The sequence below is a fragment of the Lethenteron reissneri genome, chromosome 34, assembly GCF_015708825.2.
Source record: "Lethenteron reissneri isolate LAM-NWPU_2019-01 chromosome 34, ASM1570882v1, whole genome shotgun sequence".
NCBI classification, from domain to species: domain Eukaryota; kingdom Metazoa; phylum Chordata; class Hyperoartia; order Petromyzontiformes; family Petromyzontidae; genus Lethenteron; species Lethenteron reissneri.
Window position 1 is genome coordinate 1,527,371 of NC_083812.1, and position 17,912 is coordinate 1,545,282.

The 17,912-nt window shown below is 53.8% G+C and overlaps 1 protein-coding gene across 1 annotated transcript; it reads right to left on the reverse strand.

Annotated features, from left to right (window-relative positions):
* Positions 1-10,851: 10,851 nt before the first annotated feature.
* Positions 10,852-16,621, reverse strand: LOC133350519 (eukaryotic translation initiation factor 4E-like). Its single transcript, XM_061564880.1, has 7 exons — positions 16,494-16,621; positions 14,883-15,025; positions 14,569-14,664; positions 13,222-13,285; positions 12,799-12,912; positions 11,456-11,595; positions 10,852-11,097 (listed from the first exon to the last, which is right to left on the reverse strand). Exons 1-7 carry the CDS (start codon positions 16,608-16,610, stop codon positions 10,983-10,985), a joined length of 789 nt encoding a protein of 262 aa, XP_061420864.1. The 5' UTR covers positions 16,611-16,621; the 3' UTR covers positions 10,852-10,982.
* Between the last annotated feature and the right edge of the window lie 1,291 nt (positions 16,622-17,912).

Here is a 17,912-nt window from a genome sequence, read left to right on the forward strand (position 1 = left end):
TGTCCTCTCTCTGGCTCCCTGTGAATGAGCTCCGCGAGCCCGGCGAAACAAAACAGCTGACTGCTGGTGACGTCACTGCTTCGATTTGGGTGCGGTCCAAACCAATCATAGCGCAGTGGGTCGCCCCCCCCCCCTCCTCGCCCCCCCCCCCATCCTCGTCGCCCCCCCCCTCCTCGCCCCCCTCCTCGCCCCCCCCTCACCCCCCTTCATCACCTCTCACACACTTGGGGCCATCCCATTCCAGCAGCTCTGCCCCCCCCCCACGACCCCTAACAACATTACATCACCCCCCCCCCCCCCGCAGAACAGAGCCGTGCAGGGTTCACAGTTCGTTCCTCTCGCGAGGCGGGAGAGGCAGCGACCCCTCCACCGAGTCGCAGTCCGCCCCCTTGCACGAGGGGGTGGGGGCGAAGAGAAACGCTGACCCCGGCTAAAGGGTAAGAAGGGGGAAGGGGGCAGAGAGGCGATGGGGGGGGGGGGGTCACGAGAGCGATGTCCCCTCGACTCATGCCATCTTCACCGACGTCACCCATTCATTTCCAGCAGTGATTCTTGTTTTTATTGCGCTCTGAGACCGCGGGTTAATGATTCCGCAATCTAAACACAGACTGTGATCGCGGTGGCCGTGGCGGTGTCGCGCCGAGTGACACAACAAACAAGGAGGGCGGCCTCCACGTGGCACGCGCTCGGCACGTGACACCCGTCCGAGAGAGGCCAGCTGATCGATGTCACCCGAACGTCGCCCTCGCTGATGTCATCTCAGCGCCGATTGATGCGCATTGAGACGTGGGGTCATACGCACGACGATGATTATGTGTGTAACAAAAACATTTTGGTTTTGCTCCTGGGTAGTAAGTGTTATTTTCTAATTGCGTATGCTTCAAAGGTACAGAAAATGGCTGTTATTCCCCACAAACTTTGCTTTTGTGACCAGGACAGTGATATTTGAAGTTTTCAATGAGAAAACGTGGTGTGCATTTGTGTCATTCCTTCACAATAAAGTCCTGGTCACAAAAGCAAAGTTCGTGGGGAATAATAATAGCCATTTTCTGTACTTTTGAGGCATAAGCAATTAGAAAATAACACTTTACTACCCAGGAACAAAAATCGTGTTACATAGTAAGATGACAATTATTACGATTGTTTACCCAAGAAAGCATCGCTGGTTCCCGTGAATCGGCGATGCGCTCTTATTCAAGGAGGGCCCTGCTGAGGTTCGCGGAGGGGGCAGGGTGCGACGCGGGGCGTGTCGGAAGTGATTATTGCAATATATACAGTGCTGTATTATAATTGAGTAAGCTTGCGGGTAATTCATCAAATTTGGCAGCTGATGGTGATGATGAGGGTGGTGATGCCGATTATGATCTCATCCCGAGCGACGTCACTGTCGGATGTCACCCTGGGAGTGTCGCTGTGACGAGATGTTAACTACATCGCCTTGTACACAGGAGGTCATGGGTTCGATCCCGACCGTGACGCTTGCTGTCTTTGGAGTTTGCGTGTCTCTCTCTCTCTAATCATCATCACGGTGGCTAGGAGATGTTAACTACCTCGCCTGGTATGCAGGAGGTCGTGGGTTCGATCCCGACCCTGACGCCTGCTGCTGCATATTTGGAGTTTGCGTGTCTCTTTCTCTCCCCGTGGTCGCGTGGATTTTTCTCCGGGCCCTTCCGGTTACTCCCTCCACATTTAGAAACGTGCGTTTCGAATATTTGGCTGCCATAAATGTCCACGTGATAAGCCACTTGGTTGAGCTATCAATTGTGGCCAGATCGTTTCCGAAGAAGAGCTGTGTAGCCCTGTGGGTTTTATCTGGTCAAATATAAAAAAAAATAGTTGAATAGACGAAACTTACAAATGGCACCCAGCGCCTGTGGATGCACACTGGGAGCTGCTGAGCGTCGCGTTATAACGAAATGTGTCGGTGCAAGAGATCTGACTGCAAGTCTCGGCGTAGCGGTGGCCGTGTCAATGAAGTCACTGTGAGTGATGTCACCCAGTGACTCATGTTATACGCACCGAGATTTGTGGCGACGTTTGTGCATTATGATAATGATGTCTGACTAGGGTCACCTTGATGTCAGCAAGTGAATTGTTGCCCATAAAGATCCGTGTTGAAAATTGCGCAAAGATAATGAGAATGATTATGAGAGTGGTGGTGGTTATGATGATGGTAGTGCTGTTGCTACTGCTGGCGATGATGGTAATGATTATGATGTCACCCTTTCAGATGTCACCCACATGCACGTTACATTGATGATGACAATGGTGATGTTGCTGATGATGTAATGATTGTGGTGATGCTGCTGGTGATTCCGCTGCTGCTGGTCATGATCGTGGTGATGTTGCTGGTGATGCTGCTGCTGGTGGTGATGGTTCTGGTGGTAATGATGTTAGCAATGCTTCTGCTGCCGACGATGGTGGCGGCTACGGTCACGTTTCAAATTCAGATTTCATCGACGGGCACCCTGAAATCATTGACGCTAGTGGAGACGCTGCTGCTGCTGCTAGCACTGGTGGTGATGACCGTGCTGGCTGGTGCTAGCAATGATCATGGATGACGTCCCTCCTCTCAGATGTCACCCCCCGCCCCACCCCACCCAGCCACGTGCCGTCACGCACGCGAATTCTCACCAGAATTATCCCGGTCTCTTGGGACCGCGCATTCTAATCTCGGAATCCCCTAATGTGGAGTCCCCTAAAAGGGGGTCTCCTAAAGCACGGTCCTCTAAAGTGGGGGTCACCTGACGTGGGGTCCCTGAAACGAGGTCCCCTAAAAAGGAATTCAAAAGCGGGGTCCTTTAAAGTGGGATGCCCTAACGCGAGCTCACAAAACATTGGTTATCCTATAGTGGGGTCCCTAAATGAGGTTTCCTAAATTAGGGTCCGCTATCGCGGGGTTCCCCTTAATGGGGTCCTCCTGTGTGCGAGCGAGGTGTGAGGATCAACTCGGTACCCTCTTCCAAACGTGGGCATTGCTGAAGTGAAAGCACGTGTGTGTGTGTGTGCGTGGCACAGTAGGGGGCACAGGTGGTGCATCAGCCAGTCGTCTCAGTCGACCCGTGGCACCCGGGTCTGCCCCGTGACCTCCTGCCAGCGGGCGTTCGACACTTCACGTGGCCTCAAGATGCACATAGCCTGGCACAAGCATCGTGGTGACGTCACCGCCACTTAGTGGCGAATGGCGGTTATTGTTGTGTGCGTGTGTAGCGGTTAGCGCTCCGCTGCGCTATGAACCCGCCGCGCCGAGTTCGATTCCCGCTCACGGCCACCACCATTGACGATGATATTATCTGAACCGGTCCTGGGCCTCCCCAAGGTCAACTCAGCCTAAAATGAGTACCAGGTGCGATGTGCAAACATCGCCACTGGGGAGACAAAGGCGACCGGGTGTGGTGCTGGTCAATCACCCCCTCGTGTGCTGTTCCGGCCTTCATAGGTCGCCGCTAACAGTTAATGCGCCTACAGTTTGTTACAGGATATACAGGCGATCTGTGTTTTGTTTGTATGTGTGTGCGCGTGAGAGAGCATATTCTGCGTGTATGTGCGTCTCTGTACATGTCTGAACGTGCGCGTGTGTGTCTCTGTATGTGCCACCCTAGCCAGGTGCTGCGTCTGAAGCAGGTTCTGTTTGCGAGCACCTATTAAGGCCGGCACAGCCCACGAGGGGTCGGCCGGTATTGCCACATTGCGCGATCTCTGTGTTTGTTATTGGAAAGCTCTACATGTGTCCGTGTCTGCGTGTGCCGATGCGAATGTGGAATGTGCGCGTTTGTGTGTGTGCGCGTTTTGGGAGCGATGGCGCAGTGGTTAGTAAGCTGTGCTCCGAACCCGGCGACACGAGTTCGATTTCAGCTCACGACCAACCAGCCCTGGGTCTCCCCTGGTTCGACCCAGCCTCAAATGGGTCGCCGGTGCCGTGTGGAAACATCATTTGGAAGACAAATACGGCCGTGGGTGATTCTGGCCACACCACCCCATCGTGTGCCGTGCTGGTCTTCATAGGTGTTCGCTAAAAGCACTTGTCGAAACAACCTTTGTAGGTTGCACGGGTGATCTTTGTCTTTGTGTGTGTCTGTGCACCGTATGTTTGTGTGCGCGCTTGTTCGTGTCTTTCCGCCTGTGCGTGTGTGTACACGTGTATCAGTGTCGTGCCCGCGTGTGTTTGTCCGTTTGGTTTGTGTGTGCCGATGTGTCTGTGTGCATGCCTGCGTAGCGCGTGTGTGCGCGCGCGCGTGCACGTGTGGAATGCGCGTGTGCACGTGTTGAGAGGCGTCAGATTTCTCCCTCCCCTCCCCCACCCCGGGATGACCGGGCAGCTGCGCTCCACGTCCTCCAAGAACCCAGACGACCACCCCGTGGTGCGCCTTTAATTAGCGATAAGGCGCCCGTGCGCCTTTAATTGGCGAGACGGGGCCCGTGCGCCTTTAATTGGCGAGATATTGAGACTGCCCCGAAGCGCGGCGCCCCCCTTACGCCCCCCCCCCCCTTACGCCCCCCCCCCCTTACGCCACCCCCCCTTACGCCCCCCCCCCTTACGCCCCCCCCCCTTACGCCCCCCCCCCTTACGCCCCCCCCCTTACGGAGCCCCCCCCTTACGCCCCCCCCCCTTACCCCCCCCCGTAACGCCCCCCCCCCTTACGCCCCCCCCCCTTACGCCCCCCCCCCTTACCGCCCCCCCCCTTACGCCCCCCCCCCTTACGCCCCCCCCCTTACGCCCCCCCCCCCTTACGCCCCCCCCCCCCTTACGCCCCCCCCCCCCCCCCTTACGCCCCCACCCCCCCTACCGCCCCCCCCCCTTACGCCCCCCCCCCCCCCTTACGCCCCCCCCCCCCCCCCTTACGCCCCCCCCCCCCCCCCCCCCCCCTTACGCCCCCCCCCCCTTACGCCCCCCCCTTCATCGCGACAGCATACAAAGTCCTCCTTGTACTCTGCACTGCGACAATAGAGAGACAAAGACGGTCGGGCGTGGCCCTATCTACACCACGTAGCGACCCTAATAGATGCGTTGCATGGCCACCGCCACCCCTCCGGACCAACGCAGCTCCACCCATCCACCCCCCAAGCGCTCACTGCGCTCACTCCGTTTACAATGAATCAAATCAAATAGAGTTGCGCCCCAGACCCTGTTTTATGACACGGGTGGTCTCGTTTTGCCAGTTTCCCGACTATTGTACACGCGGGATCGGCGGTGGTGCCGTGAGCACAATAGCAGCGACACCCCCCCCACACCCCATCAATACGAATGTAATTTACCCAGTAAACACCACACAAAGTGTAGTCGTACACGTTATGTATATCGTTTATTGTTAAATTTGAATCACAGTTCCTATGGTTGTTATTGTTTGACTTGCATCCCACTGGGATTTTTTTCACACAGCGTTGAAATACGGTGTTTTTTTCTGGAAGACTTTGCTGTTTTTTCCAGGATTTTTCTGTTGCGTGTAGTCACTTTAAGACGTTTCTGGTTCATGTTTTGTTACGTTTGCACCCGAGTCAAGAGCCGCATGGCTCACAGGGTTATACCTAATACATGAAACTGAAACCGCGAAGTTTGTCGCGGTGTGTGCCGACCGTACAGCTCTCCGATGATGTATTTTCGGGTTGTCCCGCTGTGTGTTGTTTTGCCACGATGACGAGACGTTTCACTCGACGTCCCGTGAGATGTTTCAGCAACTGCAGCAGCTTGCAGCAGGCCACTGAGTCTCCCTCGATTACAGCGCGTTGTCGGCCGCTGCTAATTGCTTGTGAAACAGAGCGGCTGGCCTACATCAAACACTGCACGTGCAGCGAAACGTCGGACGTCACGCCAAACAACAGTCGGCTGAACCAGCAAACACATCAGAGAGTCTTTTGAGGAAAGTCTCTCATCACGAGAAGGGTGCTGATGATGTATATTTGTATATTTGCCCAATTTTGTTTTATTCTCAAGTGATCTGTTTCAATCTTGATTTGAAGCTTTCGTGACTGCAGGAATCCATGCTCTTTGGTTCTTTCGGTGAAGTCACGTGGGTAGAAAAATAAAATAAAAATCGCCACGTTTCGATCGCAACACAAGCGGTCGTCCTCAGGCGGAAACGACCTGTTTCGTTTCGAAACCAGGGCACCCGGAGGAAGCTATGCGGGCACAGATGGGTTCACGATCCCGCTTGGTGAAACTCCGTCTCCTGGTCACAGGGCCCTCCACAGGGGGGTGCGGGGCCCGGGGCGGTCGCCCCGATTCGCCGTACCCGAGGGACGGCTCTGCCTGGGTCACCTCGCGTGGCGACCGAGAGTGAATTTGAGGGCACCTGTGAAGAAGAGCTTCATAGCCCATCGGATTTGTCCAGTGTTGATTCTGATATGCCCCCCCCCCGCCCCACCAAGACGTCCCGATGCAGTGTTTAATGCCCTCCCCCACCTCGCCACTGTTGGAAAAAAAGCTGCCCCGCCCCCCCCCCCCCCTTTAAAAGGATTCCTAAACAATGGATCACCCGGCTACTGATTAAACCAGCCTCACTCGGCACGGAGTCAATACGAAACACGTGTGCTGCTCGCGACAGAATTCCCAGCCCCATCACTAACCAGTGGCATCCTGCCCGAACACAGTGTTTGTCAACTCCAGTCCGAGCGAACGCCCCACCATAGCTTTACTCACCATCAGGTGCGTGCAGTGTGTAAACGTTAAAGGCGCGGCCCTACAATTGCTTGGCTAACGCCAATGCTGTCGGAAGGGTCTGCGATTCGGCGGAGCTCGACGGAGCTTCGAGGCCAGGGAGCTCCTTTCGAGAGGATTCTTCGGCTACTTTTCCACGATGGCAAAGACATCTTGTACTCACACTCTCCCCCACCACGCGCGATCTACCAAAATGACGACCCGTGAAGGTATCCATTCATACTGCTGAGTGCTGGTTATAACAAATACATCCCATCGTTCAAAAAATAGGCCGCACCAACCGGCGCAGCGTGCAAGTTATAACGTGGATACGAATTCAAGATGATTGGTAATTGTTAAAACGCGAGGGCGGTGGTGGGGGCTCGCGAGGCCTGGAGCGTGAGAAGCAGCGCTGTAAAGACGATCGCCACGTGGTCTGCAGCGCAAGCGGTAATGACCCCGTGACCTCACCGGACATGTGAAAAAGAGCTTCATAGCTCATCGGATTCCTCCTGTAGTATAGATTGATTAAATACAGTACTGGACTTCAATGGGTTGGCTCCTAAATATCTCACCACCGAAATATCTGATTAAGTTTTATAGTCCACTGCGATTCTGGTCTCAACTTATTATTCCAAAGACCGGAGACTTTGTTCAGCGGGGAATAGTTTTGCAGCCAGGCTCCGCTATTGTGGAATGGCCCTCCTTCCTCGGGCCATGACGGGACATCTGTGAAAAAGAGTTGCAGAACTCATCGGATTCCTGCCGTCCAATACAGATTCCGATTCATGAGAGAATCTTGAGTCTGTTAACGTTTTAAATCGCGTCTTAAAACTCGCGTGTTGCAGGCTTTCTCCACAACTGAAGCTTTGTATAAAGCACTTTGAGACCCGGTGCGAATGGCGCTGTGAAAAAAACCCGAGTGTATTATATTTATTATTGCACTGAACTCCCACCCCCCTCTCCCGAGGCATGTTGCCTCATGCCGGTACTCGGCAACCTCGTGGCACGAAGGCGCCGCCTTGTGGCAACAATGACCGCCACACCGGTCCCATGCCGCAATTTATTTGTTGAACTTCTTTCGCACCGTCCATAGCCCACCATGCTCATCGGGAGTTGCCGGTGGACAACAAACGACACACCCAAACATTTTTTGAAAGAAATGAGTTTTCAGCCGAGATCAATTAAAAAGTTCAGATCTTTTTCGTTTCTCAATGCCAGTGGTGCGGCTAACGGACACGGGCAGATTTGTGGTGGTCCGTTAGGGTAGTGGTGTGCTGGATCCGTCTCACGACCTGGAAGCGAACCAACACGTCACGCTTGTGCATAGCCTGGCCTAACCTGGCACAAACGCCAGTGACATCAACGCAACTTAATGTCGAATGGCGGTGGTTGTTGCGTGTATTCGGCTCGAGTGCGCAATGCGGCTAGAGACGGGCCCGACCGTCTGTCTTCATACGCGTCAAGGGGTTGATTTTGGATGGCAGGCGAGTAGGGATTAGGCACATCATTCGGGGTCATCGGGTGAGGTTTCTCATTACTAGTCGCTCAATAATCCATGACGAGCGGAATTTCCAAAATAAAAATTGCCTGCTACTGCTGTATTGCCAGTTGTGCACAAGCACAATAAAAAAAAGTATAAATCGTCAATAAGTGGTCTAATTGAAAAAAATCATACGCAACGTTTTGGGCAATGGGCCCTTCTTCACAGCCGTTCTTCACGTGCTATGAAATATGGCCAATGCCGAAACGTTACCTCTTAGTATTTCCTTCAAGGCCACAGTCATTGACAAATGTGTTGTTTTTTTTACTTACAATAAGTGTGCGCCAGGTTAACACACGAGCATAACAAGACTCGCAAGTCACGCCCAAATGGCTCAATCTTCGTGACAAAGATGAATTTTGTGCTTCGTCAATGAATTTTGAATTCGTCGTTGAGCCAGCGAGTAAGTGCTGAGCACTTGAGATCGCCGTGTTCTCCAGCAGAAAAAAAAAAACTTCTGTTACGGTGCCAACCTTCCGCTGGAGGGATAGCACATTTTATCTAGGACGTGCAGTGTCCATCGACATTGTATCCCCATGAGCCATGGCAGGTTGCAGAGACAGCAGGCTTTGGAGTGACACCCATGTCACCAACCAAGGGAAAGTCCTAAAGTCAGACGGTTGTGGTAATAAAACTGAGAGCCCTTCACGGGTGTGTTCACCATTTACCAAGGGGAAGCCTTAATGCTGGACGGTAATGGTGCTTTACGAGACTAAGCGCAGTCCTTGAAGGACGTGTTGACCGCGTAACACAGAGCGAAGACATCACGCTTGATGGTGGTGGTGGCGACGCGGCTGTAAGAGCAATTCTTGGCGGGCAGAAATTGACCGTGCCAAGTTATGGGATGTGGTCAAGGGGAGCGATGCAAGGTGTCTTGCAAAATGCAGGACGCGCAAAAAAAAGAGGAAAAACACGAGCTTAAGAGACAACAGCCGCACCCACAGAAGCAACAAAACTTCAATATAGTTTTCTGTTTAATTCGTCTCCGGTAAAATATAAGCGCGTCTCTAGTTGTGCATTCCCTCGCTCGCATGATGCAGTCAATGCGACTGTGAGACGTCAACCAGGCCCAGCGCTGCCGCCGTCCCAACCGCTATGGCACCACTCTCACACCGATACCCAACCCTTGGTCAGGGGTCACAACAATGAGAGGCTGCTGACCCCCCCCCCCCCCCCAACACTAGCCCCGGCAGAGGCGTCGCCCTGCGAGGGATACGAGACACCTGCCCAGTTAAAGGCCACCACTGCTCACCCGAAAGGGGAAGACAGGCTGAGAAGGGAGAGGTGATGCTCTTTTTTTCTGGAATATAAATATGACCCTTCCCAAGCCCAGTCCCCCCCCACCCCGTCCTAACACTCCGCACCGTTGCTGCGGTTAAGAGAGTCTCGGTAAGGTGCATTTGATCAGCCTACGGCGAGATCCGTTACGAGGAGATTTTGAACACTCCTGACCGTGCGTCGACGCTGGCGAGGCATCCCTCACCCCCCACCGTAAATTTGTGCACGGCACATACACATGGCAGCGGCGGTGGCCCAGCCCCAGACGTGGCTGCACCTTGGCGGGGCACGCGGCAGCCGGCCTGGGCCAGGCTGGCGGTGGGGCTCAGTGTGGGGCGCCAAGAGGGTGGGTGGTGGGTCGCGGCCACAACAGTCACGCGACGGATCGCCGGCACCACCACCACCACCAGCCTGGCCAACTAAGAAATCTGACCACAGCAAACGCAACAGGCAGCAGCCACTCCCAACCAGTCACATAAAACCAAAGCACTCGAATCAACAGGACACGCGAACCACACCATTTCGTTTTTGGCCACAGCAATCGCACCGACCACACCGGCCGACACTCAACCACACTGATTACATCACACACCAGCCCTCGTTCCCGACGGCTGGGTGGACAGGCCCCATGTGTGCGTAGACAAATCTCTCGGCCGGCATATCACGTGCACTGCAGAGGTCTCGCCACCTCAGTTTTTTTTGTCTGTTTTTGTTTTTTCATGCGAATAATGCAAGGTTGGGTGGGTGACGTTTCCACGCGTGGCACCCATCGGCACGCGTGCCACCGGTCCTGGTGCGCCACCTCAGCTCGGTCTAAATTCGCGCCGGTGCCTCCCGGCGACACTAAAAACCAAACCCGGAGAGAACCGCGACCCCTTGGGGCCCACGCAACAGCAGCAACAGCCATTCCGACAAAATCACGTCGGACTCGCTTCGCACCTGCTGCCAATTCAAAACCACTATCTGCGATTGCTAAAGAAAATCGAATTAAATAAAAATTAACGTAAAATTATCAGAAGCCGTGGGGGTGTGGGGTGGTGGGGGTTGGGGGGGCAGCGCCACACGTGTCACGACCCCCGCAAGGTCATGCGACTAACCTGCCCCCCTCTTCCCCTGCCGCCTCCGATGCTGCTTGCACCGTCACGCCACACGGCAGACTCCTCCACGCAGGGAAAAACAGCAAAACCCCCGTCCAAATAATGCTAAAACGCTTCGGGGGACATCCAGCCGTCTCCCCCGAATACCCCGTCGCCAGGCAGAGTGACTTCTTCCCTCTAGCCACCCATGGCCGCCCACCCATCCCCGTCCCCAACTCCGCTCGTTCCCCGTCTCCCTAAGCGCACGGTACTCGTGAGCACCAGCCCTGACATCCCACAGATCCCCTCCCACCCCACCCTCCCGTGTCCCCCCCACCGCAGCCACCTCGCCCCCCAACGTGACTGGATCCGTGGCCGAGTCCGTTCCGGCGCTCCGCCCCAGGGCCACTGCCGTGGGGTGTGCGGCAGGCTCCATGTGGCTCCATGGGGCTCACACGGTGAACATGCTCTTAGTGGTGGAGCCGCTCTTGGTGGCCGTGTCTGAGTGGGACTCGTAACCCAGGTGCACCTTGCCAGGCAGCCCCAGCCGCTCCTTGTAGACCTTCCTGTAGGGGGGAGGGGCAAGGGGAGGGGGGGGAGGAACATGGGCAAGGGGGGAGAGACTGGGAGGTGAAATACTCAAGTGTCTCACCGCTGCGTAGAGTACGTGTGTGAGGGTTGGTTGGCGAGGGCGCAGTCGTAAGCGCGTGGTGGTGGCGAGTGCATGGAAGTGAGTATGGCTGTGAACAATTGGTGCATGGTGTGCGATAGTGAGGGAATGCTGGCAAATACGGAATGGGTTGCGTCGTGTTCAATGGTTGTTACTGTGGTGGTGAGTGAGCAGTAGCGCGTTGGTGATGGTTATGGTGAGTTTGTTGGTCGTGAGTTTGCGAGTAGCAACCGTGTTGTGTTGACAGAACTCACCCGATGGTCATGATGCCCTCGCGGTCGTCACAGTCGCGCGTCCACACCGCGATCTTGTCTCCTTTGCCGCGGATGTTCACCACGGCGCCGCACACGTTATCGCTGTGGTCGTCAAATGCCTCGCCGATCAGACACAGGAGCTGCGGGCACCGTGCGGGCCATCGGCCACAAACGCGACACATTCACATGGCGCCTTAACGGGGGCTGTCCACATGGTAAGGTGGCTCAGCGGAGTGGCTCCGTGCCCGAGACACGGAGCCAGCACTCCTGATGACACTGCGGCGGAATCGACATTTCGGCCGCCTGTGATTTCAAGTGTGGCTGATGTAGATGCAGAGCAACAACTACAATTTAAGTCAGATGGTCAAGCCAGACATCCGCATCAGGACCAGCGGAGTGTATTGCTGTAATGTCTCCTTAATATTTGTGGATTGGGCATGGTGTCATCATATGTTTTATGGTCCGTTCTGGATGACCACAGTTGCACATTGATGCACAAATGGAATGTAATAAAACTCTCCAGATATCTGCATCTGCCATGGTTTGTGTGGATGCGGTTTAGAGTGGACTTTGGCTTAATTATGCCCCTGTACTGTTCCCATTCTGATGCAATGTGCACTGATGCCTAATTTATTCAGGCCAATATTGGCACGTAAAATAAATGTTGATTGATTGAAGCTCTGTGGAATTAATACAAATAGGATTGCCATCGGACAAACACGCCCCCAGAGCAGTGCAGGTGAGAAAAACGTGCAGCATTCTCTGGTGTAGATTTGAGGATGCTGGAAGGGAACGTCGGACATCACGCCAAATGACACCCGGCACACAAACACGCTGGAGAGCTAGAAATGAGCAATCATTATTATTTTTCGATTTAAAGCTTTCGTGACTGCAGGGATTCATCTTCTTGGTTCTTACGGTAAAGTCACGTAAAAGGGAAGTAATAAAATAATAAAAATAAAAAAATAAAACATAATAAAATAATTCTCACGACGTTTCGGCCACAACGCAAGTAGCCATCCTCAGGTGAAAACCAGACGCTGTCGCCTCGACAGACCTGGTTTTCACCTGAGGACGGCTACTTGCGTTGTGGCCGAAACGTCGTGAGAATTATTTTATGTTTTTTTAATTTTATTACTTCCCTTCTACGTGACTTTACCGAAAGAACCAAGAAGATGAATCATTATTATTGTTATCGCCAGCTTTTTGCCTGGTGATGAGCACGACTGGTGGGGTGGTCAGAACGTTGTAACGTTTGTTTGAAAATCTTTATAACTCATCGAATTCCTCCAGCTTAAATATTCAGATTCTGAGTGTGTGGGAGGAGGGAGGGGGGGCTGCACCGTCTCTAGCCAGACGCGGTCGAGGTCCGAGTGGCGCTGGCCCTTGCTAAGCGTGACGAGCCACCGGCCCCCGCGCTTGTTCTGCTCGTCCTCCCACATGGGCTCTATCCCATCCTGGCGGACGCAAACAAGACACAGCAGGTCTCTCTACAATGCATTATAACAAACACAATTCTGTGGACAACACCTGCCGTCTAATTAATACATCATCTTCTGACCCAGGACGGAGGTCATTTCGTCGCTGGGAGGGTAAAGTCTTATTGCTGCAATATAAATGGTATAACCAGGGTTCAAAAAATATAAATGACTGACACTCCGGGGTCCAAATCTTTTTTTTGGGGTCAAAATACGATCTCAAACCGGCAGCCGGGAGACCGCTGTGCACGCGTGACGCTTGGCGTAGGCTAACGTGGCACCACTCACCTTGAAGAGGGAGTAATCGCAGCCTGACAGCAGGTGGCTCGCCACCTGAATGTGGTTGTACAGCCTGGGGGCGGGGGGGGCACATGGCAACACGGGGTACAACTAATTGATTTAATTTCCAACCCTTTGCCAGGCGTGACACCAATACTCCTTGCACTCAGAGACTTGTGACCTCCTCAGCTGCTGGATGGAACCACGCGTGTGGTTACTGGCACACCGTCGTTGCCAAGCCACACCAGACACCAAACCAAACTCAGTAAAGTTAAACATGTATCGTGCAGTGTTGTAGAACACTGTGGTTAATGAAATTGACGAGCATGTGAGAAGGTTTGCTACCTAATGTGGACGAAAGGCAACTAAAAATACCCCTCAGCTAATACCAGTTGAATTGCAGAGGTATGCATTGCTCTGTGAGATTTCCAAAGGGATTCGTCATCTTATTTGCATGATACTGATAGCACGATTGGAATATAATTTTTTAAAAACCCCTAAAAAAACAATTAAATCATCAGTTCCAGTCTTTTGACCATCTCTATGACTACAGTGGAATAAAGTGTTGAGCATTTAATTTTGCTATCGAAAGATTGAAAAGTTAATATCCCATTCTTGTGTCAACTCCACTCATGGGTTATATAAAGAGTATGACTTTGTCCAAAGGTTTTTTCCTATGGCCCCACCACGGAAATATGGAATGTATGCCCCGGGTTAATGACCACTAAAAGTGGCAAATACTGCCCCAATGCTGGTTTGAGGTTTTCTGGGTCCAATTCCCATGTTATCGACCACCCCTTTTCATTTGTCAGATTTTGTAAAAAAGATATGGTAATGACTCTGAGGTCTCAAATCACTATCAATGGGGCAAACTGCCCAGGTGCCGCATTGCATTTCAGATGTTTGATGAAGACATGAATCTGGCCCTCAAGACAATTAACTTGATCCATCAAATCAAGGTGACAGCGCAATTCACGAACACCCCAACCACCCCCCCATCATGCGCCGAGACCAAGTTGCCTCGCACTGTGCATATGTGCGGAACCATTAGCACAGTAGGGAATGCCGGTGGTCTCTCTGCGAGCCATCTCAGTCCCATGACTCCCTGCCAGCAAGCCTTCCATGTGGCCTCCTAGTGGGCCTAGTCTGGCACAAGGAACGTGTTGACATCACCACGACTACGTAGCAAATGGTGTCTGTTGTTGTTGTGTGTATGGCAGACCTGGGATCAATTGCAATTGTTATTTTTTCCAATTAATTGCAATCGCAACGTAATTGGAATTATAAATGAACCCCAAGTCTGGTGTGAGGCTCCTGGAGGAGAGGTAGGTCAGGGAAGATGGGTGGAGCACTCACGCCCAGAAGTCCTCCACCGTGTCCACCTTGGAGATGAGGCGCAAGTTCGCCTGCCAACTTTTCGTTTTGTCGTTTTTGAAAAACCATAACGCCCACCTGTGGCAATGCACACGTGACACACAACCTAAAATCAGTAACTGGTGCAGTTTGTGTTGCTGGTCACATCACTCTCTCGTGCTGGCCTTACTAAGCGCTTGCTTACAGCAGTTGCCCCAACAGTCTATGCAGACTACATAACACTATGCAGGCTATACACCAACACTCAATCTCCTTCACGTCGTGGCGTTTCTCTCTCTCCCCGTGAGAGGCCTCACCGGTTCTCAAGCGGGTGTTTCATCTCCGTTTCTGGCAAGACCACCTCCTGGCCAGTGCTGTCCTCCTGGCTCTCCTCCCCATCCGATGCCGAAGCCACTGCGATTTCAGTGACTTCCGGCGCAGCCGGGACATCCAGCCCCGGCTACAGAGACAAGGAGGGAGGGAAGGGAGAGATAGTCTTCCCGAGACACACAGCATTGGTGAGAGACACCTCACACGGGGGAAACACGGTGTGACAAGCCACAATGTGACACACCCATGTGACAGTGCCACACGACACAACTCTAACAGCACGATGGGTGCGATACGCGACAAATCCATGTCGCAATGGTGAGACGCAGCCATCTGTCACAGCCACGGCATGACATTAGCACACGACAACCCCGAGGTGACAATCACGTGACACCATCGCACCATCTCCTGTGCCGCCAACAGATTAACACAAACACCAACTCGTCCACCACACCTCCATCATCACCACCACCGCCCTCACGTAACAATGCTAGACTAATGGTGCAAGTGGCCATGGATCCCGCGGAACGGAGAACCACCGGCTTGGGTACCATACTGTCCAGTATCTCTGAGCCTAACTCGTAATAGCTCCTCGTCACTGTGTCCATTACTATGTATTAAAGTTACTATTTTTATTTTTACCAGGTATAGTCCACTCAGCCATATAGTTCTTTTATTTAGAATAGACCTGGCCACAAATGATAGCTCAACGAAGTGGCTTATGTGGAGAAGTATAGCAGCCAAGTACAGTACTATAAACGACTGTTTTTGTTCATGTGGTGAGAAAACCGAAGGACCCAGAGAAAACAATCAACGCGACCACAGGGAGAACACGCAAACTTCGAATATACAGCAGCAGCAGGCGTCAGGGTCGGGACGAACCCACGACCTCCTGCACACCAGGCGAGGTAGTTAACACCTCGCAACACGCGGCGCCCCTATTGAATGTGCGAGTCTCGCAGATTCAAGAGAGGAAGGCAGAGTTGTTTTTACTCACGGATGTACACGTACAAGTACTCGCAGAGTCCCTTTGAACGAGTGTCTGAGTATCCGACTCCACGAGTAATTAATGCATCTCCGTATCCTTAAATCTCCGAGTTGTTACCCAGTTGCTTTATCCATGGATCTCAGAGTGCCTATGTCGGAGTTCCTGGATCTAAGAGTCCCTGGATCCCTGTTTCTCAACATCTGTTTCTCAACATCTGTATATCTGCCAGTCGCTGTACATACGAGTATCCGCGTCTGTGGGTTCGTGAGGACTGTATCTCTGAGGATCTATCAGACTTGGGATACCCCAAGACTCTGTATTTGTGTTCCTCTATCCACGTATCTCTCGGAGTCCACGTGTCTCCACAAAGTCCTCGTCACCAAGCCCGCGTGCCCGCCGAATCCCCGCGTCTCTCCCCGGCCCGGTGCCCCTGCATCTCACGAGCCCCGGAGCTCGTGCATCACCGAGACCCTGCAGCTCTGAGGCTCTATTATCCGCCAGGATCCTGGGATCACCGCAAGTCCCTCCCCGCGTGTCTGTGCGCGGTCTCCGCGTCTCCGAGTTCGCGAATCGCCCCCCTCCTGCCCCTAGGCCGCAGCCTGGAACTCGCCTCGCGTGGCGCCTCGGAAGACGCCATCTTGATTCTCTGGCGGTCACGTGGCGCGGTGACGTCACGGCAGAACGTCACCAACGGGGACGTCACGCGCCCGGAAGCGCGCTCATTCATTCAGCACGAGGGCATCGCGTGTGGCATGACCCCCCCCCCCCCACGTGGCATGACCCCCCGTGTGGGATCACCCCCCCCATGTGGCATAACCCCCCCCCCCCACGTGTGGGATCACCCTGTGACGGTCCCACCTGATGACGGAGACTTGTGTTGCCTCCGAAACGTCGTGATTTATTATTTTATTTCTATCATTTTAGTAATTTTATTTTTTTACCTACGTGACTTTACCGAAAAAACCTAAGAGTATCACCCCCCCCCCACGTGTGGCGTGACCCCCCCCCCACGTGTCGCATGACCCCCCCCCCCCCCACGTGTCGCGGGGGACCCCGTGGTCGTGGGTGCAAGGTCCGGGCGACAGGTGGTGTTCAGCTCTCAAATTAATAGCGCAGGCGAATTCTCGCCTCAAGTCACCACATCACCATCAGTGGCGGGACTTTGCACTACTTTCCAGTGCTTAGGGTAGGAACCGCTCGACTTTATGCGGCTGCGACTGCTGCATCCACCTCTAACGCGTTCGATTAATTCTCTTGAATGTCATCATCGGCCCTGATCAATTCACTGCTGGATGAATGTCTGACCAAAGCCGTCGCCATTTATTACGAACCTGCCATGTAAAAATATTCCACCCAGCACCTGCCCGGATACTTGAGTTTGTCACTGGCGAGTGATGTTTTTCAGTAAATATATTCACAGCGCTTGTAGCTCCCACGTACTCGTTTGAGCAGTGGCCGCACCACGTGGGGCCAGCCCCGGAACGGACGCTGACGTCAGCCGCTACAACTGCGCCCTCGTGGAAAGCACCGAGCGCTCCTGACCCAGAGTGGGAAGTCCCTGCCGGAAGGGCCGGACAGTTGTGGGGGGTCCCTGGGCTCCCCAGTCGGGGTGGACCGGCGTCTATCTTTGGAAGCCATGTGGTCCTCTTACCGACTGCCTCCATTCACCCCCCAGCCTCCCCACACACTCCTCACCCCCCACATACTACCCCCCCACTTACCCCTTCGCCAAGGTCACTCTTAGCAACTTAAGACAATACACTGTACTGCCATAATGCTGTACTGACCGGATGAATTAACACCTGGACAATAAAATAAACTTAATCTACCCCCCCCCCCACTCAAACAGCCCCCACCTCGTCTGCCCCCCACCCCGTCTGCCCCCCCCCCACCCCTCCCCTATCTGTCCCCCATCTCCCTCCCCCGACTGCCCCCCCACCCCTCCCCCGTCTGTCCCCCCACCCCTCCCCTGTCTGTCCCCCACCTCCCACCCCTCCCCCGACTGCCCCCCCACCCCTCCCCCGTCTGC